The sequence below is a fragment of the Carlito syrichta genome, unplaced genomic scaffold (genome assembly GCF_000164805.1).
Source record: "Carlito syrichta isolate Samal-C Ts95f unplaced genomic scaffold, Tarsius_syrichta-2.0.1 Scaffold307204, whole genome shotgun sequence".
In the NCBI taxonomy this organism is placed as follows: Eukaryota; Metazoa; Chordata; class Mammalia; order Primates; family Tarsiidae; genus Carlito; species Carlito syrichta.
The window spans coordinates 185267-208746 of record NW_007251300.1 but is presented as its reverse complement, the minus strand read 5'-3'; the positions used below and the strand labels follow the sequence as shown (position 1 = coordinate 208746).

Sequence of the window (23480 nt, the reverse complement as noted above, 5' to 3'; positions counted from 1 at the left end):
CTTCCGCCTCAGCCTTCCAAGTAGCTGGAACTACAGGCGTGCGCTACCACGCCCGGCTACACAATTCATTCTTAATTTAGAGGCTGCCTATATTACCTTAAATGAGTAATATAAGATCAACATTTCTACAGATTTACTCTGCCATCACTAATTTTTCCTTCATGTAGTTCAAAATAAATAACACCTGTAATTGTTTACAGTAGAAAAGGTGCTTTATTTTACATATCATTGGTACACGATACATAAAACTGCCTAAAATCAGTCCTGGAAAACACAACAGTCAGTTACACCTTAACTGGTCAAAGACCAAGTCTATTTTGCCACCTATTTCATGTATGATCAGATGACTACAATAATTTTAAATACTAACAATCTCTTCATATCCATTGTTACAAATGATTTTTATGTTACAAGTGCTGTATTTTTTAAATAAAAATATTTATACTCATAGTAGACCATTTTTCTACTTAGAACGAATCTTTGCTAGTCTACAAATCTTTGAAGTAACAGATCACCAGTTTTACTTTCCTATAAATGATTATATTTATGCAATTGGGCAATGGGGCAAAGGGGCCTTGTACATGCAGTTAGATTATTTCAATTTTTTAAAAAATGCAGATAAAATTGAATTTATATATATCCTATTTCTAATTAAACTGCCAAAGAAGTTTGCTAAACTAAAATGTAGCAATGCAATATCTTAGAAAAAACATAATTCTAAGAGCATGCAACATCAAAAATATTTTTATGGCCGGGCATTGTAGCTTATGCCTGTAATCCAGCACTTTGGGAGGCCAAAGTAGGAGGATTGCTTGAACCCAGGAGTTCAAGATCAGCCTGGGCAACATAGCAAGACTTCTTCTCTACAAAAAATAAAAAAAATTAGCCAGATGTGGCAGTGCATGCCTGTAGTCCCAGCTACCTGGGAGGCTCAGATGGGAGGATTATTTGAGCCCAGGAGGTTGAGGGTGCAGTGAGCCATGATTGTGCCATTGCACTCCAGCCTGGCTGACAGAGTGAGACCCCAACTTAAGAAGAAGAAGAAGAAGAAGAAGAAGAAGAAGAAAAAAAAATATATATATATATAGTTGCTGTTGTTTGTTAGTTGGTTTTACTAATATGTGAACCAAAGACACAGGGAACGCAGGAAGAGGACTGTGGCACAAAGGCTTGTGACAGCTGAACTGCTTATCCAACTGGGGGAAAAAAGCACTTAACTCAATGTAAATTCTCCTATGAAACAAATGCATGTTACAGCTTACTGCTACACAAAGGGATCTCCATGAAGACACTGCAAGTCATAAGAAACTAAACATGCTACACTTCTCTTGTTGTTCATCCCATTCCGTTCATGAACACACAGCTCTAAGATCTCTTAGTAACCACCAATGTCAAAGCCACAGAGAGTTCCTAATGGCATTTTCAGTCACCAATCCCTTAAAAGAGAAATAAACATGACTGGTGTTTAATATACAAATGCCAAAAAATAAGAGAATCTAGGTTAATTCTCAAAGTGAAAACATTTATTATTTTAACAAATCCCTTGGCATAGAAAGACCACTCTTCCCTCTAAAAAAGTAAGTCATATGTTAGAATCACAGGTTCATATTCACCCTCTGATCTAGAAAATAGAGGCATTTAAACAAAGTAAACTAAATCAAATACTAAATAGGTATAGCTGTGCACACTCAAACACATACTCTATCCTTTGCTTAAAATCAACTTATTCCTTGTCATTAAAAGAAGTGCTTCATGATGCAAATTGTTAATTAATGCAGAAAAGAAGGGGGAAAAGCCAGATTTTTTTTCTATTAAAGCAAATAGATAAAGTAATTGGTCTTGAAACATACACTTATTATAACTTCATTCTTATTCTTTTTATAACTAAGCACACACATATACACAACAAACCCTAGCATTTAATATGTGCAAAACTGCTTGCCATGTATTTTAACTTTGGTTAAGTATTTGTTTAGCCTATATGAGACACATTACAGAAGCTATACAAATGACTACACACATAATAATGAGGTCAGTTAAAATTCTACTAGTGCAAAAAGCAAGCATATGCCAAAAGCAAAGCATATGAATTAAACACATGCAGAACGAAGCTCTCACCAAGGGCGCTGCTGGGATAACACACCAGAGAAGCTCCTTGTAAACATGGTTTGTAAAATACACATTTAGAGATTAAAGATTCATACAGCCACAAAAAAGGTATTCTAACCACACCACAGTAGTGCATTTATTTTATCTTTAGAGTTTGGAAACCACTCATTATGTGTCTAACAGCTTGCATATTTTCTTCAAGAGAAACTTAATTAGTGAGACACATTCATTACAAATACTGTAGTATAAAAATCCCAGTTCTTTACAAAAATCATATATTAAAATATTCTATACACTTTAAATTAGTAACTAGAACACACATATATATCAATTCTACACAATTAAATCCATCTTTGCTGGGGGTATTATACATGAAATTTGAGGACATAGCTACTCAGGCAACCTAAACTGGCGTCCGGTTATGTGGTATAAAAAAGACAGATCTACGCCTCTCAGTTCCTGTGCTATTAGTTTGAAATAGCTTCTCTGCAATTATTGCTCTGCATGTTCACTCCAGATGTGAATAGGCAGTGGAACCATGAAATTCCTAACAGGTTTATAAGTTCCCTGTAGCAGAGTGTTCATAATGCCTATTTATATCTTTAAGGTTGTAATGAAACCTGAGTTAGCTGTCTAATGCTTATATTTTTGTTGTAAAAAAGTTTATACAATTTTGAGGTAAAAACAATGCAAAAATAAAACATTTAGAGCATTTACAAAAATCTTACAAAGGTTTAAAACACGATTTCAAAACTTGTGTCCTGTTAAGGTGCTTGTTTCTGCAATAGGAGGACATAACTAATTTTGAAAATTAAACTGAAGGTTTTAATTTTAGCAACAGCAAAGTTAGAGTCATTAAGACAGATGGAAATGTTCAGGAATATACTTTACTTCTAATGAAAATACACAATTTTAGTGCTGAAAGGGACCTTAAAGGTAAACTCTTCGACCTCCCTCCTCTGTTAACGAGGAAAATGAGAGCCAGATAAGTGCTTTGGCCAAAAATATATCAGGCAAGAATCAAGAAAATTCATTATTCTTTTTGTATTTTACCATGATTCTTGAAAAATAGTAAAAAATAATAAAAATTCAAAAGCAGAGTTTCTGAAGTTGCCTCTCTTTCTTTTTAAATGTCTAAGTTCTCTGCTAGTTGTAAACAAAGGAATCAAATGACTACTAAAATTAGTATCATAAATACCATCCAATAAAAGATAGTTGTTCAGGGACCACTGCTCATATGGAATAAAGATAGAGGGAGTGCTTAAAGATAGGGCATTTACAATGTAGAGATGCAGCAGAGTATACCACAGCCAGTTACCAGAGTCATCTCAACAACTCCGGGACGACTGGGTCACAAAGCCTTTATAAAATATATTGGGGTAATAAAGCTTTCTAGCTTTTACCTTAATTTCAAAATTTTTCTTTATAAAAGAGCTATACCTGTAAGGAAGAACCCATATACTAATTTTCAGAGAGTCTTTGCTTCTTTTCTGTTTTTATTTGGATCTAGAATTGAGCAAATACATTTTAAGAACAATTTACAAACTCAAGTTCATAACTGCTAGAAATACAGAGAATACTTTTTTAAATGACAAATCTTCATAACCAGTTACTAATAAATAATTATCAGCACAATAGCTTCAATAAAAAAAAAAATCAATTTAAAGGTGCTTTCTTATTGTTACCTTGAAGCCACCGAACTTGTGTTGCTGGTCCATATCCCTTTTCATTCTTTGCTGATATCCTGAACACAATGGCAGGCCTGGATGTATAATCAATATGTGCATTTGCAAGTTGCCCAGCAGTTACAATACATGATGTCTTCAGACCACAGTAAATCCTCATAAACACAAGCTGACTTGGGTTATCTTGTATCTGTGCTGTGCGGATAGCCAAGTAGGCCGAATATTCCAAAATATTTCCAGAAGGTGAAGTTGGAGGCTCCCAGGAAAGGTGGATGCCCTCAACATTCTTGCAGAGGGGGGGAAAAAAAACAGGTAAAGGCCCTTAGCTTTTCTCTATTATCACTTATCATGTTGAGTCTATCTTTAGAGCACAAAATGCTCATTTTCATTAAATTGCATTAGATGTTAGATCGTTTTTGTTGATTTTTAAAAACCTATTTTAATTGGTTCTACAATGTTTAATTTATGCGCACTTTTCAAAAACACGGTTGGCTTAAATGTTTGCCTGTAATACCCCAAAAAGGGAATTTTTCTTCCCTAGAAGCAGATGTTTTCTCCTCTAAGGAACTTTGGATAAAATATAATACAGTTTCTGGTGTTCTATTAAAATTCTCCAGCACAAATTTTTTGGTTCCATAACAAGGAGCAACTTAAAAAGCATATGGGACTTCCCTGCCCTTCTGTGATTTGGATGCTGTAATTCTGCTTGAAATTTGATATTATAAAATATCATGAGTAATTAGCAAAAATTATTTTTTAAACTTGTAATCCATTCCTTTAAATACCTCTCCATTTATCAGATGCTAGTAAGAATTTTGAACTGAAAGTTTACTTCACATATGAAGCTTCAAATAATTTAAATCACCATCAAGTCTTGAGTTGACATCTCACCTTTGAAATTCTGACTGCAGATGGAGCTCCAGGAAAACCAGGAATACAAGTTTTAAATTCACTGATTTTGCTGAAAGGGCCTATTCCACAACCATTGATTGCAGCAACCCTGAATCTGTATCCTGTGCCTGGAACAAGATCTTGTTTCTTAAGTAAACTGTAGTCAGGGACGTCTGCATTTCCTACCTAAAATGTAACACACACACAGAGTCAAAGAAAAGGCAATAACTCATTTATTACGATTAAGCATTTTAAAATTATTTAATTTCCATTAAACAGCAAAACTTTTAAAGAGTGAATTATGTTTGTTCTAAGGTCCTAGTTCTACACGTCTTTTCCTCTCTCACATATGGAATGAACTCTCCAGCACAGAAGCAATTAAACCCATAAATCTTATCCAAATTTTACCCTGATTCTCATCCCAAGGAAAACTGCCCTTTCTAGTTGAGAGCCACTGATCATAAAGAGAATTGTGAGAGTATTCTACAAATGAACAATATGAAAACCGAAAAAAATTGACAACTAGTATAAACAAAGTAACAACTACTGCATGCCTCTGTAAAACTTAGAGCAAAAATCTCAGCAAAATTACTGTCAAATAATAGGCCAGGAAGAGAAAGGTAGGCAAGCTTGACAGAAAAGAAATGACTAATATTTTGTATTGAGTATTTTTTAAAATTAATATTCGGCAGACACTGAATAAATGTTAAATAATTAGATTACATGCTCTACGTAGGAAGAGAATAACATTTATGACTTTCAAACAATTTGTACATATTTTACATGTTTTCCCTAACTCTCACAGTCATCACCATTTTATAGACAAGGAAACTTGAGTCTAAGAGACATTAAACAAATGACTTGCGAATGTCATACTGTTGAGTACTGGAGCCAGTGATTCAAATCCAAGTTTACTGACTCTAAATTTTAGGCTCTTTTTTTCTTTTAAGAAAAATCAGGTGGCTACTAGACCCTTAGATATGGTAATTTCCTTATAAATGAAATCTAACTACATGTAAAAAATTTCAGTAGGCATAATTCACATTATTAACCAGAATTTCTATTTTTGTCAGGAATTAGAAAAAATCAATACAAAAAAGAAGGTCATTAGAAGTTAATAGTAAAGTAAGAAAAGGATTGAAAGTGGTGGGAAACTGTGGGGAGGGAGGTGAGGGGGCGGGGAGGTGGGATTGACAGTAGTCAATATCTGCCTGGGGAAGCGGGGGGTGCACCTCATCGAAAAGAGTAGCTGCATGGTGAGTATTTGCATACCTAACCCTGAATTGTACCCCAATTTTTAAATAAAAATTAAAAGAGGGAAAAAAATTCCCCAAAAGTCATGATTTGTAGTATTTGGGGAAAAAAAAGAAGTTAATAGTAAAGAAACTAAAACAGAATGATAAATGATATATTCCTCATTTGGACATATCTTAAGGAGATTCAAACTGAATCTATTTCTTGGCAGTTCTCTCAGAAATTCTCCACCTCATAAAAAAAAATTTTCAATATGTTTTGGAGCTATTATCTACTTCACAATTCTTAGAGGGTTAATATCTTATTTATATACATATATATATATACATACAATAGCTTATATATATAGAAAGTCCTCTTTAAGAGGTTTCAAAATCAAGGGAAAATTAGATTGTATTCGATAGCTTTTAGATTTTTTTAAATTGTAAAATCAGGAATAAAAAAACTCTCAATAGGAATAAAGTGTTCCATTCTCATTTAAACACACTGCTTAAAAAATTAGAGAAGCTGGATGTAGTGGCTCACATCTGTAATCCCAGCAGTATGGGAGGCAGAGACAAGAGGATTGCCTGAGCCCACAGGTTCAAGACTAACCTGGGCAACATTGCGAGACCTCATCTCTACAACAAATAAATAAATAAATAGCCGGAATGGTGGCACATGCCTATAGTTCCAGCTGTTTGGAAGACTGAGGCAGAAGGATGGCCTGAGTCCAGCAGGTTGAGGTTGTGGTAGCAGTGAGCGTGCCACTGCACTCCAGCCTGGGAGACACAGCAAGACTCTGACTCAAAAAAAAAAAAAAAAAAATTAAGCCAGGCTCAGTGGCTCAGCCTGTAATCCCGTTCTTTGGGAGGCTGAGGTGAGTGGATTGCCTGAACCTGCGGGTTCGAGACCTGCCTGGGCAACTTGGCGAGACCTCATCTCTACAATAAAATAAAAAAATTAGCCGGGTGTGGTAGTGCGTGCCTGTAGTTCCAGCTATTTGGAAGGCTGAGGCAGAAGGATCGCCGGAGCCCAGCAGGTCGAGGCTGCAGTGGCCGGGAGCGGCCACTGCACTCCAGTCTGGGTGACAGAGTGAGACACCAACTCAAAAAAAAAAAAAATTAGAAATGTTTCAAAAAATTCTTACCTGTGCTGGTCAGACTAGATTATTTATGACTCAAAACCCAGCTCATCATGTATAAGATTTTTTTTTAATTTTAAGTGATGAGATCTTGCTATGTTGCCTAGGCTGGAACGTGGTGGCTATTCACCAGGCAATCATAACACATGACAGTCTCGAATTCTTGGGCTCAACTGATCCTCCTGCCTCAGCATCCCAAGTAACTGGGACCACAGGCATGCTCCTCTGCACAAGGCTTTAAGATTTTTTTAAATAACATATTTGTGATACAGTCTATAAAAAGAGCCTTAAAAAGTACAAGATAACTTGGTATATTGAACTCTCAGTTACACACATTGTGGACAGATCCCAGTTTCACTCATTTAAGTGGCCTGAGGGCTGTTTAAAAAAAAACAAAACCCAAAAAACTCTCTTTTTTATTTTATTTATTTATTTTTGAGTTGGAGTCTCACTTCATCACCCAGGATGGAGTGCAGTGGCACACGCATGGTCACCCCAGCGTCGACCTGCTGGGCTCCTGCGATTTTTCCGCCTCAGCCTTCCAAGTAGCTAGAACTACAGGTGTGTACTACCACACCTGGCTAATTTTTTATTTATTGTAGAGACGAGGTCTTGCCAAGCTGCCCGGACTGGTCTTGAACCAGTGGGCTCAGGAACTCCACTTGTCTTGGCCTCCCAAAGTGCTGGGATTATAGGCTGAGCCACCGAGCCTGGTCCAAAACTCATTCTTATTGGCTTTTTTTCCTTCTCCAAGTTATTGGTAGAGAAAAATCTAATTTTTGACTCAGTGTAGAACATGTATCAATAGCTACCTTTGAGATGCTTTGCTTCCCTTTTGGCAGCAAGTAAAACTGGCTCACCAAAGCTGTATTATTTTTAAAAATTCCCACATCACACCATTGTCGTTCTCCTGTTTTCATTGTGGCCACTGGATGTGAAGGAGTCTCTTTCTAATTTTAGAGAAATAAAAATTTATGAAGACTCTTCTTGAGTATATGAACAATTCCAAGATTTAATAAGTCCATGCAGTGATCTACAAGTAGTATATGGATAAACACAACAACATTAATAACTCACAGTAAATAATAACATATTAAGTAACTGACAGTGAGACAGGGATGCCAAATCAACCCGGAGTGATGAGCATTCTCCAAGTCAGTGGCTCCGTACTACCAGCCTTGCCGGAGTTAGCATGCTTTCCAATCAGTGACAAGTTAAAACGCCAGCTGTTTTACAGAACACTGTCATTTCAGAGACTCTCAGAAATGTAATTCCTTTAGTGTGACATTACAACTTACTCCAAAAGGAGCAAATAAAGAAAAATTCGTTCCAAGCTGGCTGATTTTTAGATTCAGAAACAACTAGCAAAATTCAGTGATCTCTGCACTTGAAATACCTGTGATTCTCCAAACCTAAAAGGAGAAAAAATGTTCAAAACTAAAATGCAATTTGAATATACTTTAGTATATACTAAGGAGGAGTAGATTAAACAGTTTTACATTTTTTACCCTGCTTTAAAACAAATAAACTTCCTCAACCTTAAGCTACTTTTAGTGATAAGTGAATTATACTTATCCCTGGAACTAACCTTTTTTAAGCCATCTTCTTTATAAATGAGACACTGTTTCCAGAAGCTCAAAACAAATGTGCACTTCAGTTATTTATTTCTGTCTTAAATATATAACAGCAGAGGTACATGCTTATAATTCACATTTTTTTGTTATTTAGGCTATCACACATGACAAAGTGAGCTAACTAGAAGAGTCTTTTAAATTAAAAAAAAAAAGTAGTAGCTTTAAATTTGCTTTCATTTTTTAAAGTTGTAAAAACTCTAACAACTTTCATAAAACAACTAGCTCCGACTGAGATAACAAATACGATTCTGGCTAATGCATCGCAAAACAGATTCAAGAGAAAAAAAGTTCATTTTAATAATCCTTCCCTGAGAAGAGTCTAAGAACACCAGGACTTAACATTCTGGAAAGATGAAAGCTGATAAAGGTAAATATATTATTAAAATCCATAAAATCATGTTTGAAAGAAAACTTAAAACTATAGGCAATGCTTAAAGATTCTAAAAGGTAACTATTAGGTCAAATAAAAACTGCTCATAGCAATAAAGTTGAAATGACTAATAACTAAAAAAAACCCCAGAAAGTATATATACATATGTACTATCCTTACATTTATTTATCTAATTAAGACAATCCTGGTGTATTTGTAAGGTACTTTCCTGGCATTTTAAGTTTGGTGCCATACAGACCAGTTTTGGCCTTTCATAAGCAACCCAATATAAGAGCTTATCGGGCAACCTTACATGTATGTCAACCCAATATTGCAATATTCTATTGTGCTCCTAGTAAGTAGCTAGCAACAGAGCAGTCCAAGTTTTATGTTACAAACACATCTTATTTTTTAACCATCAATGTAATTTACATATATATGCATATGTACATATATACATAATTCTGGTTACAGAAGTAAAATTTCATTATAGAAAAATATAGAAAGCATAAAGAAGTAAAAATTATCTGTGGCCCTACACATGGAGAGTCATGCAGCATTTTGATGTTGGATATGAGTGGGTGCATGTGAGAGGATAAACATATGTACTGCATGTTTTTTTAAACAAAATTAAGAACACGGCATATATGCTATTTTTTTGATTCAGCTTTTTTCACTAAACATTATACTGTGAACATTTTCCTATTCAATTATTTATTTCTAAATGTAAGACAATTGGTTACTAAATGAGACATGAGAACCTTATTAGAAATTATTTAGAAGTTGCTCAGCATTGAAAGCACATAACCACCTGTGAACATGCATAATCACCAGGTCATGTACTTACAGGAAATGGCATTGCTGCCACATGCATCTCTATACGGCTGATCTTAGTTGCAGGCAGTGCACATATGTCATCAACTAAAAATTAAACAAGTCAAACAGACACATTAGGATATAATTTATAAATTATAAAATAAAATTTATAAATGTTTAATAGCACCAAGCTGTACACTTTAAAATGGTTAAAATAATAAATTTTATGTGTATATTACCACAATAAAAATAGCCAGAGGGTATTATACTATTATTCACAATAATTAATAATATGGACTCTTTCACTCAAAATAATTCATAAAGTCATGACTTTAGTTAGATCACTAGCTCAAATTTCAGAAACTGTTTACCAAAGATGGAAAATACAATTCCTATTGCAAAAGAATAAAAATTTACAAAACAAGAAATCAATCTAGCTGAAAGAATTATTAATCCACAGCCTAGAACCAATCTTGTAAAAAAAAAAAAAGTCTGCCAAATTTATTCAGTGGGAAAGATACATTCTGACTGTATTTCAATAGTGTGTGCTAAGCTAAAAGTTTTATGTAAGAAAGCAGAGAATATTTTATAAAATGATTTTAACTGAAATGCTTTATCTGTTTATATAGGATTTAATTTAAGATGAAATGCAACTCCCATCTAAGATAAATAAGTTTGATGAATTTATATACATAAATGGTTCAAAATACAGTACGTGAAACATATTTCAAACCTTCAGATTTGGTACTGATTGTTGTGAGTGAAGTTTCATCTTTAACAACTGCCCCATTTGTACTGGATGACTCAGTTTTAATGGTCTGCTGGGTTACCATAGTTTGTGCGCGGGAAACAGTACTGGATGCAGAAGTTTCAGGAATTACTGTTCTTACGTCCAGGCAACTACTTAGAACACCTACATTTGCTGAAGTGTGAGGACCTAAAATAAAAGGAAAAGGTCAATTATTCATATAATACCTGCAGATACTTGGTACCCTCAATTTTAAAATCATATATGAACAAAGCAAATGCCATTAGTGTGAATTAGCCATTATGCATAAAATGTTTAGAAAAATAAAGTGTATTATATGCATAAAAATACCCAACTTCTCAGTTCCCTCTTTCTAAACATTGAACCATTGTTCTTGACTCTTTACTAAATCATAGATTATGGCCTTGCCTTCCATTTTAGGAAGAAAAAAAAAAAAAAGAAGTCACTAGGCATGAATTCCCTCCATTTTCTGCCTTCTTCTACCCTAAACTAGAAATGTATTTATGACTATGCCCATTCTCCCTGTTTCCGCCTCCTCTTCAGAGGATTTGCTGACCTCTCTCCCAAGGAAGCTTAGTTTGTCCTCTTGTGCTCTTGGTTCCATTCCTTCCCCCATGTTTTGGGACTCTCATTCATCAACCATTACTTTCTCTTCAGCGTTTTCAGATTCGTAGATAGCTTTTAGCCCTCAGCCCATAAAAATTATCAAATCTCTGAAGCAAACAACATGCATCTTCCTTGACCCAACAAGTCCCCTCAAATTGCCATCTCCCCTAGCTGATTCCCTTCAGGGCAATTTCTACTTCCTTAACCTTCCTCAAGATGTGGTTTCTCGTGCACTACTCTAACGAAGTGGCTCTGAAAAACACCAGCAATTTCTAGGATGTACTTTTCAATTTTCATTTACTTGACTTTTTTTGCAATGTAAACAATGTGGACCACGTACTCCTTTCTGAAGCTGTTGCTTCCTATGACTTAGATTCATTCATTCCATAACATTGAAGACTTACTATCTATCAGTTATTGTGTGGGTTTCTATGATGGTGAAATAAGACAGGCATGGCTCATGTTTCATGAACTTACAGTCATATGGTAGAGAGATATTCATACGCAAGTAAATGTACGGTTACAAATTGTGATGCCTACAATAGAGGGGAAAAAATGCCAGTCTTTTTTCTTTTCCTAACCCTCTATGAGCCTCTTCTCAGTCTCTCTTTAATTGGCTTTTCTTCTTCAAATGTCTGTCTAGATGCCAGTGTTCCTTCTTCTTTTCTCTCTTTACATATTTGTCCGGTGCTTTAAATACCATTCGGGAATCAACTGTCCCTCAAATATATATGTCGTAGGCACTGTGCTAGATGCTGGGAATCTCGCAGTGAACAAGTCAACAAGATTCTTGCTCTTGTGAAGCTTACATTTCAGATACTCTTAATTTTTTATTTTTCTGAGTCGGAGTTTCACTCTGTCCCCCAGGCTGGAGTGTAGTGGCATGCTCATAGCCACCCCAGCATCAACCTGCTGGGTTCAGGTGATCCTTCCGCCTCAGCCTTCCCAGTAGCCGTAACTACAGGTGCATGCTACCACATCTGGCTTATTTTGATTTATTGTAGAGACGAAGTCTCACCACATTGCCCAGGCTGGTCTTGAACCCGTGGGCTCAGGCAATCCACTTGCCTCGGCCTCCCAAAGTGATGGGATTACAGGCTGAGCCACCAAGCCCTGCCAATACTCTTAATTTTTAAGCTTATGTTTCTAGCCTAAGACTGCCTCCTAGACTCCAGACCTACATATACAACTACCCATTAGAAACCTTTACTAATATGTTCTTCAAATCCCTTAAAAACAGTAAGTTCAAAGTTGAACCTATCTTTCCCCAAATTTGCTCTTGCTCCTGTATTTCCTATCTTGACAAAAAATATCATCATCCATTCTGATTTACAACCCAAAAAACTGGGAGTCATAGTCAACTCATTTTTATTTAATATATCCAACCAGATGCCAAGTCTAAGAGACGCAACTTTCTAAAAGTCTCTTAAATGATGTATTATCTTCTTTCCATCTTACCTACTGCTTTAGTCTCTAGGCATCTCCTAGAGTCCTAAAAGAATCCCTAAAAAGTCTCCCAATCATTTCCTATACTATAGCTCTTCCTGATGGTGAGGCCAGAGTACTTTTTCAGGAAAAAAACCCCACAAAACTAAATTAAAACTAATCATGCGGCTCCTCCACTTTTTGAACATACTGTTCAATAGCTACTCAGACCTGCAGAAGAAAAGTCAAATTCTTCCTGCTAACCTGGGACTGAGTTGCCAGTCAGTGACACATTCAAATGGTTGATGTGCCAGAAATTATCACTGTCCAACCACTCTGATTTTCCCATGTGCCTACTACTAATCTTATTCAAACTACCTTACAATGTAGGATTTAGAGTGCATTAAGATTCTGAAATCTTAAAGCTCATATTTGTTTTCAGAGTATAAATTTCTTTGTAAGTTAAATATATAGAAGATCACTATTAGAACGAAATTTGAATTGAAGTCCAAGAGCAAGCTTTAATAGTTATGACTAAGGTTGGGCATGGTGGCTCAAGTTTGTAATAATCCCAGCACTTTGGGAGGCCAAGGCAAGAGGCTTGCCTGAGCCCAGGGTTTGAGACCAGACTGGGCAACTTGGCAAGACCTCGTCTCTACAATAAACCAAAAATTAGCTGAGGATGGTGGCACATGCCTGTAGTTCCAACTGTTTGGAAGGCTGGGGCAGAAGTATTGCCTGAGCCAAGCAGGTTGAGGGTGTGGTCGCTGTGAGCATGCCACTGCACTCCAGTCTGGGCAACAGAATGAGACTCCAACTCAAAAAAAAAAAAAAAATAGTTATGACTAAATGATTCTCTTATATTGGAAAGCCAGTGAAACAAAAGAGTTTCACGGGGAGAGTGGCAGGCTTTTAGTCCCAGCTACATGGGAGGCTGGGGCAGGTGGATTGCTTGAGCCCAGGAGTTTAAATCCAGCCTGGGCAACATGATGAGACCTTGTTGTTGTTGTTGTTTTAAGGTGAGAAAGTAGGATTTATTGAGAAAACAGAAAAGCTCCCACAGTGGGAGGGGATCTGAAGGGGTGACTCATTGTTGTTTAAAAAAAAAAAAGAGAAAGAGAGCTCTCTTCTTCCGCAAGTAATGAAAGGAGAAAAATTATAGGAAATTATTTTCCTTAAATAATTTTATTTGAAACATACAAAGAAAAATGAAAATAAAAAGAATATTCATCTTACCAAGTTATTCATCTTATTAAGTTTGAATCACTGAAATGGAATTAGATTTACATCAGCTGTCATAATTTTTTCAAATGAAAACTACAGTCATGTTCCTTTGTCAGGGATATATCAGAATGAGATTTATAAAATACTTTAGTTATTAAAACCAGAGGCAATGCTTACTATATCTCAAATGGCATGAGAATAGTCAACTATAAGTATCACCAAATTATAAGCTATCTCATTAAGATAGGGAGCTAATCAGCAATTCTCAAAAGTGAACTCTCTAAGAATAACAGGTATTTGCTAAACAAATATTTACTAAGTTAATACTATTTAGCACGAATCTAGGTGCTGGGAATATAGAAGTAAACAAGACAGAAAATAATCCCTGCCCAAAATAAATAATTTCAGGTAGTGAAAAGTGCTAAGAAAATAAAATAGTGTAATGGGATAATGACACTAACACAGTGTCAAACCACAAATGTCATATAAGAATTTGCTCCACTTAAATTCTTTAACTCATAAATAATCATTAATAGTCAGATAAGCGCTTACTTGGAATTTTGATATCATTCTAGCTAGCTTCAATATGGTAGGTATTTATTATTAGGAAAATGGATCAAAAATGTACAACATGGTAGGCTGTTTCTGCCCACTCTCCACTCTTGAGAGTGTACTATTCTTTGTTAAATAAAGCTACTCATTTATCCTGCTTTTAAAAAAAAAGGGGAAAAAACCAAAAACCTGTACAACACTTACTTTTTCAATGACTCTAAAACTCCCTACCAATTTTACAAAAAACTTGAGTCTGAAATGCCATTCCTTGGTCACCATCAATAACTCAAAGAACAACAGATGCTGGAGGGGATGCGGTGAAAAGGGGACGCTTCTCCACTGCGGGTGGGGGTGCAAACCAGTACAGCCTCTGTGGAAACCAGGGTGGCGATTCCTCAAAGATCTAGGACCCTGCAATCCCATATGACCCCGCAACCCCCCTACTGGGAATATACCCAGAGGAACTCAAATCACTCTATGGAAAAGATATCTGCACATGCATGTTTATGCACAATGGCAAAAATATGGAACCAACCGTGCTGCCCATCAAAAGAGGGCTGGAGGCCGGGCTCGGTGGCTCAGCCTGTCATCCCAGCACTTTGGGAGACCGAGGTGAAAGGACTGCCTGAGCCCAAGGGTTCGAGACCCACCTGGGCAACTTGACGAGACCTCATCTCTACAACAAATAAAAAATTAGCCAGGTGTGGTAGTGCGCGCCTGTAGTTCCAGCTACTCGGAAGGCTGAGGTGGAAGGATCACTGGAGCCCAGCAGGTCGAGGCTGCGGTGGCCAGGAGTGGCCACTGCACTCCAGTGTGGGCGACAGAGCGAGACTCCAACTCAAAAAAAAAAAAAAAAAAAAGAATAAAGAATAAAGAGGACTGGATTAAAAAAATGTGATACATATACATGATGGAATATTATGCAACCATAAAGAAGGACAAAATTATGAACTGTGCAGCAACTTGGATGGACTTCGAGGTTATAGTACTGAGTGATCTATCACAGAAACAAGCAGACCGTAATACTATAAGAAAGGGATTGACAGTCGTAGGAAACTGCCAGGGGAGGACGGGGGCAGGAATGGCAGCAGTGGGAAACTGCTAGGGGAGCGTGGGGCACACCTCACCAACAGGGGTATCTGCAGAATGATCATTTGTACACCTAACCCTGAAGTGTATCCCATATATTTAAAATTAAAAAGTCAAAATATATTTAAAAAATAAAATGTCATCCTTATACCTTCATTTTTCCTTAGCATATCCACCACACAACTATTGTGATTAGAAGCATTAGATGCCAAAGAGGAATGCAAAATCGCATTAGAATCCGTCAATGCTTTAAAGTCTGGTTTGTGTTTCATTAAAGTTTCTTTCATGGCTGTATGGTCAGTTTTTGCACTGTTTACTGTATCACTGATCTACAAGAAAAAAAAATCAATTATTGTAGAAAGCAATATTCCATGAAATAGAAATACATGTAAAAAAAAGCAAAATAATTTACAATTTAGATGCTTTTGAAAATAAGTTTGCCAAAATATAAAACACTTAACAGTTATATCCTTAATGTCTATAGGATTATCCTTAAATTTTACAACAACTTTTAAGAAAGTAATTTTAAGAAAAGAATTTTTTTTCACCTAGTCTCTATGCTCAAAAGACTAGTTTTGAAGAGGAAAGGGAGACTGTATGGAGGGAAAACAAAATCTACATTTTAAAAAGTGGTAGTTAGTATTACAAATAAATACACATGTAACAAAAGGGAGAACACTAAAACAACTGAGTTTAACATTTGCTCAAATTTTCTTCTTAGATGCAGGGTTTCACTATACTGCTCAGGCTGGTCTTGAATTCCTGGGCTCAAGCAATCCTTCTGTTTCAGTCTCCCAAAGTGCTGAGGATTACGGGAGCGAGCCACGGCACCCAGCCTCCGGTCAAATTTTCCCAAAGCTCAGACATATACTAAAAATCTGAGGATGCCTAAAAGTAAAATCTGTTTTCTGGAACTTTCAAGCAAATAAATTATTCTGTATGACTGGGTTTTCCATATAAAGATTCCATTTATATAAATATCATTATTCTTTACCATAAAACATTTTGTATAAGAGTCTTCCTAATTACATTTTTTCTTTGCCTTCTTGTTTTTTGTTTTTTTTTTGAGTTGGAGTCTCACTCTGTCACCCAGACTGGAGTGCAGTGGCCGCTCCCGGCCACCGCAGCCTCGACTTGCTGGGCTCCGGCGATCCTTCCGCCTCAGCCTTCCCAGTAGCTGGAATTACAGGCATGCGCTACCACGCCCGGCTGATTTTTTCATTTATTGTAGAGATGAGGTCTCGCCGCCCAGGCGGGTCTCGAACCCGCGGGCTCAGGCAATCCACTCACCTCAGCCTCCCAAAGGCGCGGGATTACAGGCTGAGCCGCCCAGCCTGGTTGTATAAACTTTTAAGGAAAGAATGAGAGAAGAGACATTAGTAGATAAGATGTAAAACAGAAAGAGCTGGGAGCCAAGAACCTTCTGCTAAGTGGAAAATCACTCAGATGCGACCTGCTTGTGCCCCAGGGCCCGGGAAGGCCTATGGTGCTGGGGTGGCGAAGGCGCAGAGTGCAAGAACATGCTGGAAGCGTGGCACACAGAAGCCTGTTTAAGAGGTGTTGACACCCTCACTCTGTTCTCCCAGCACCTGAGGCCAGAGAGAGTCCTCTCCCCTATTCTTTTTTTTTTTTTTTGAGTTAGAGTCTCACTCTGTCGCCCAGGATGGAGTGCAGCGGCACACTCATAGCCACCTCGGTATTGACCTGCTGGGCTCCAGCGATCCTTCTGTCTCAGCCTTCCAAGTAGCCGGAACTACAGGCACATGCTACCATGCCCAGCTAATTTTTTGATTTATTGTAGAGACGAGGTCTCACCAAGTTGCCCAGGCAGGTCTCGAACCACTGGGCTCAGGCAATCCTCCTGCCTGGACCTCCCAAAGTGCTAGAATTACAGGCATGAGCTACTGTGACTGGTCCCTCATGCTCCTTTTTAAAGCCTCACTTTCAACATGAAAGAATAGCCAAGCATCATCAGACATTTTATTACAGCCTCTAATGTGAAAGTCCAAGTTCAAAACAAATTAAAATATTAAAAAAGAAATATTGCAAGCCGGGCTCGGTGGCTCAGCCTGTAATCTCGCGCCTTTGGGAGGCTGAGGTGAGTGGATTGCCTGAGCCCGCGGGTTCGAGACCCGCCTGGGCGGCGAGACCTCATCTCTACAATAAGTCAAAAAATCAGCCGGGCGTGGTAGCGCATGCCTGTAATTCCAGCTACTTGGAAGGCTGAGGTGGAAGGATCGCTGGAGCCCAGCAGGTCGAGGCCATGGTGGCCGGGAGCGGCCACTGCACTCCAGTCTGGGCAACAGAGTGAGACTCCAACTCAAAAAAAAAAAAGAAATATTGCAAAAAGCAGAATAAAACTCCAAATTTTAAAAAAAGTATAATTCTTGAAGAGATAAGGGAAGATATTGTATTTATTAACCAAGAATAAGAGGCTACAACAGAACTAAAGAGAATAAGATTGGGCTTTTGGAAATTCAAAATGTGGTTGAATACATTTAAAAATCAGGCAGAGAATTCGTAATATAAAATGAAGAGATTTCTCGGAAAGTAAAATAGACAGAAAGAGAAAATAGCAGATAACCAAAAGCAGAGGACTGTCCAGAAGAACCACCAGCAGGAGTTGCAAAACTGAGAGAAAATGGAGGGAGAAATCATCAGTGATGATTTCCAGAACAATGAGGTCCACTGAGTGGACACAGTCCAACAAATGAAGGTCTACACCCTAAGGCACATCACGGCCGAAACTTCAGAATTCTGGGGATAAAAAGAAAGAAAAGGTCACATGTAAAGGACTAGAAATCCAGGTAGCATCTGACTTCTCAACAGCAACACTGAATGCCAGAAAACTGCCTGTACATTTCTGAGGGAAAACATTCAATATGGGACTCTATAAACCAGCCAAACTGTCAGTTGAATGTGAATACACCAAAGACATTTTAGATATGCAAGATATCAAAGAGTTTATCTTTTATAAACCATTTTTCAGGAAACTAGGTGAAGCAACAAAATGAAGAAAAGCAAGAAAAAGAAAGAAACGTGGTCAAGAAACATGGGCTGTAACTCAGGAAAGACATAAAGGAAATTCCTAACATGGAACAGATGGAAGTTCCAAGTTGACAACTGTGCGGCAGGCCTAGAGAAGAACCAGGGCAGACCAGAGCATGAGGATGCGGGGGTGGGGGCGGGGGCGCTCCAAGAGGGATGTCTAAGGGGGAGAAAAATAAACTACCTTATGTGCCTGGATGTTTTAAAAAGAAGTGTTATAATTTTGTTGGAGAATCTGAGTATGAATTAATGATGTGCAAGAAGAAAACTAAGCAAGCGAAAAGGTGAGGCAGTTAATGCCAGGAAAAACAAAGTTGTATGAGAAAGGAACAATGCTTATAGCAGACTACATGGCATACCTGTGAACATTTCACTGTCATACTGTAAATATCAAATCATAAATCAACTAAAAATATGTGAAGGATGTGGGAAGGGGAAAAGAGGGGATGAGACAATATTATAAAAGATCATCAAATTTTCATCTTCCATTATTGATGACCCAAAAGTAGATGGTCAAGATATTTAGAAGTACATCTGACTCTTGAACAACATGGATTTGAACCATGTGGGCTCACTTCTATGTGGATTTTTTCCCCCATAAATACAGTTGGTCCTCCATATCTGTGTGTTCCACATCCCCAACCAAATGCAGATGGAAAATACAGTATTCATAGGATACAAAAACTAAAAAAGTTAAGTTTTCATTATCTGCAAGTTACACAGGGTCAACTATGGGACTTGGGTATGGGGTATGGGGGACGGTGCTGGAACTAATGCCTGGCAGATACTGAGGAAGAAATATACATAGAAAGAAAGCTATCACAGTTGAAAATAGTTGCTTCGAGGAAGCAAGAATCAAGAACAGGGAGGGACAGGGCAAGAAACTATTGCTCTTCATCATAAGCCTTATGGTACTATCTAAACTTGTGATACACATATAATATATAATCCAAATACAATATATTTATACATATAAATATACTATGTCTCACATGACAGGCTAAATACAAAAGAAACTATGAGCTTTGCTTGTAACCTCCTTCCTGACATACTGTAAGAGTGTCATGACATACTTCCTGGCATGCCTTTCCTACCTATTACTGGGCCTCAGTCACCTTCAGGACATCTGAGCATATTCTATATCACTTTCCTTGAAAACAGCCTATTGATACAGACAGCAATTTTCCAGATAAAAATAATGAAACCTTAGTAAGCATATTCATTAATCTGCACAAAGACCTGCTGTAAAGCACTTCATAACCAAGAAATAGCCTCACATACACAGGTATTCAGTTCAGCAAATGATACTCTTTGGTAAACAAAATACATATAAGGAATACATTTCATACACATTTTAAAATACATCGTTAGATGTTTAAAATAAGTGTGTGACATTTAGAAATGACAAAATATAAGTATACATAAATATAATTTATAATGGATTAGTCTAATGCTGAGTGTAACAAAGTGAGGTTTTTCTTGGACAGGGGTTTTCAGTTCAGGCTTCTGTCACAATGATCTGTGAAAGTTCCAATGAAGCAGAGCTGTCTGGCATTGTCCTAAAGATTCTGCTTTACTAGATCTGGGCAAGGACTTGGGATCTGTGTTTGTTTGTTTGTTTATCTCAGCAATGATTATGATCTGTAACTAGGGGTAAAGACTTGTTTTTTAGAGTAATTGGCTAAAAATATAAATGAAAATTGAGACTATAACCATAAACATTCATTTACCATAATACATTTTTTAAACTTACACTGTTAGGAATGATGCTGTTACTGCCTTGTCTGTGAGGGTCCATCCTGACTCCTGTAGAAATGAGAAAGGTTCAGGATGATATGCCTTAATTACCTTCAATAAAATATATTATAATCAAATCTTTTTAAAGTTACATATTAGAGTTTAAAAAAGTAATTCCTTTATCAAATTTTATATGTTTTCTTACATTGATTGAAATCCTTTTGAAAGAATGTGCAAAATGAAATTTGCTTTTACTTTTGAAGTGCCTATTTAGTTACAAATATGTTTGAAAAAAGCTGAATTATTAATGAAAATGAGTTAAAACCATCTACTAAAGTCAAATAATATATTAAATTAAGAAAGCACATAAAAAATGAACTGTAGAAGAACAATCTATCCCACATATCTATATGTTCTACCAAGTTCAAAGCTGAAACTTAACATTTGTGATTTACCAGGCATGCACCTAACATAAAATTTCTTATACAAAGCTTAAGAACAGACTTTTCGGCAGTATATTTTTTAAAAAGTATGAGTATACACACTTTCTCTAAGTGTGAACAGTCTGTTACCTTGCATATTTGGAGCTGCTGAAGACTCTGATGACATAGCTTGGTATGGCAGGTCTGTGTTCAGCTGCAGAAGATAGCCCTCAACTGTGGGCACTTCGTCCCACTTGACTTGAAAAGAGTTGGTAGTGGCTTTGATCAGCTGTACTTGTGATGGTGCTGGTGGTTTCTCTAAAGAACAATAATGACATTATATATTTAAGTTTCAAGCGCATCAATAGTTTGCCTATATAGTTTGTGTGAACTAGAGCTTTGAAAACATCAGCAACAAATATTTCATCTGTTTGCCAAGAGAAGGAAAGTTTATTCAGATAAACACAGCAATAGTAGATCAAATGAAAAAAGTATGGGATTCTGATTCTATTTACTCATGCAGCTCCTTATACAAACAAATCTACAAACAAAATAATCTAGTACCAAACTACCTGAGTCATCGAGATTCAGAAAAGTGTTTAATCCTAGGGGGAATGAGGGAGGAGCCAAGTATTATAGAGTTATAGCTACATTATTTTATCTTCTTTAGAAGTTCTAACATTTTCATTTTTATGAGCCAATTTTCAACCAAGAATATACATGCTAGAAATTCTGTTAATGTTAGTAAATGTGACTTGGACATAATATTTTGGAAAAATATAACTTCTCTGAGATTAATATCTTCTTTTCAAGATGTGTACTACCCAAAACATGTAATTACCTTGATGTAAGACAGCACCACCGTTTGCAAAACAAATAGCAATCACTGACTCTTATAGCTGAAAATAAAGGACCTGAAATTATTTCTACAATACCCTTGTCTTCTTTTTCTTTTTGTATACCTACCATATCAGGGAATTCACAACTCAGAGGCAGTCTATTCCATCCTTGGACAGTGACATAAGAAAAGTTACTCTTCTAGTGAGTTGAAATCTATAAGCCTATCACTCATCCTTATTAAACAAGTCTAACATCTACCTAATTTTTTAATATGTATCTTTAGAACAGTAGTCAATAAACTGTGGCCCATAATCCAGACTCAGCCCATGCCTGTTTTTGTAAATTAAGTTTTACTGAAACACATATAAGCTCATTTGTTTATGTATTGTCTATGGCTGCTTTCATGCAAAGCTGAATAGTCACTACAGAGACCATATGCCCTACAAAGTCGAAAACATTTACGATCTGGTCCTTCACAGGAAAAAAATTGATGGCTGTGTTTTAGAAGATAATTAAGCCTAGTTCCTTCAACTACTCTCATGAAAATTCCTCTATGCTGGTTTATTTATGTTTCTTAAATTAAGGCAGCCCAGACCTGAACAAAAGCAGATGATAAGAAGAGAAGTCCAGGAGGTATAGCCTCCACATAATAAAAGTCACATGAAGAAAAAACAGAGACAACAAAAGAATGCAAATCAATAAAATGAATCAGGAAAATTTCTCAGAACTGAAGAACATGAGTTTTTAAACTAAAAGGCCCACTGAGTACTCAGCACAATGGATTGAAAAGAGACACGCAAGAAAGCACACCGTCATGAAATTTAAAAACAGTGGGGATAAGAAAAATCCTAAAAAATTTCAGAGAAAGGGGAAGAAAAAAGGTCACATTCAAAAGGACCAAAAATCAGAAGTGGTTTGGATTTCACAGCAAAAACACTGGAAATTTGAATACAATAATACTTTCAAAATTCTGAAGGGTAATGATTTCCAATGTAGAATTCTATTTCCATCCAAAGTGCCAATTAAGTGTGAAGAAAGACTGAATACATTTCCAAACAATGCAAGATCTCAAAAATAAATATATCACCTATGCACCCTTTTCCTGGGATGTGCTCCACAAAAAAATGAGAAAGTAAACTAAGAAAAAGAAAAATATGGGATCCAAAAACAGGGAATCTGGCACAGGTGCGAGGCAAAAGATATCCCCCAGGAAGATGATGGAGACTCCAGGATGATAGCTGTGCTTGATTTGTAGAGGGCAACCATCCCAGATTGGAGCAGGAGAGTTTTCTTCAAGATGATGAAATTTGATAGAATATCTGATGCATCTAACCATAATGAGAGAAGATTTAAACAAATAATAGAGAGTACAGATTGAATCAATGGTAAACACATACAAATCTAAAACAAACCAATAAAATTGACAATTTTTACACAATGGCAAATAAAAAATTGTGCAAGGAAGGTTCAACTGTGACTAGTCATAATATAAACAGTGAATACCCATCTAACAAAATTATGGAGTCAACATATTGAGAGAATGGCAAGTAGGGAAGATATATGAGAGAGAGGCGAGAATTGGTGTGAGAGATAAATCCTGAACTTCTACAGTAGAAAGTGAGCATATTATGCCTAAACTGAAAATTTTTAAAAATCAAAGAAACAATACATGCATGTGATAATGCGATAAGTAAATATTCAAAGAATCATTTAACAGAGTTTAGAACAGATGCTTACAAAGCAAGGAAATGTGGCAAAGGGGAGCAAAGAGCTGCTATCTTTCATAAAATGCCCCATGGAATTGTTACTCTTTTCAATGTTATCAAATGTACAAAGTTTAACTAACTGTAAAAAAAAGAAGGCAAGATGAAGCGCCTCCACCCCCC

The 23480-nt window shown here is 36.7% G+C and overlaps 1 protein-coding gene across 1 annotated transcript in view; it reads right to left on the bottom strand.

Moving 5' to 3' along the window:
• Positions 1-3582: 3582 nt before the first annotated feature.
• Positions 3583-23480, bottom strand: part of HCFC2 (host cell factor C2) — a 41794-nt gene continuing 21896 nt past the window's right edge. Inside the window, exons 8-15 of the mRNA XM_008064124.1 lie at positions 20905-21072; positions 20349-20401; positions 15699-15876; positions 10616-10819; positions 9914-9987; positions 7875-8012; positions 4686-4871; positions 3583-4080 (exon numbers count right to left, since the gene is read on the bottom strand). Coding sequence (XP_008062315.1) covers positions 3766-4080; positions 4686-4871; positions 7875-8012; positions 9914-9987; positions 10616-10819; positions 15699-15876; positions 20349-20401; positions 20905-21072 — 1316 coding nt within the window. The 3' untranslated portion in view covers positions 3583-3765. The remainder of the gene's footprint in view (positions 4081-4685; positions 4872-7874; positions 8013-9913; positions 9988-10615; positions 10820-15698; positions 15877-20348; positions 20402-20904; positions 21073-23480) is intronic.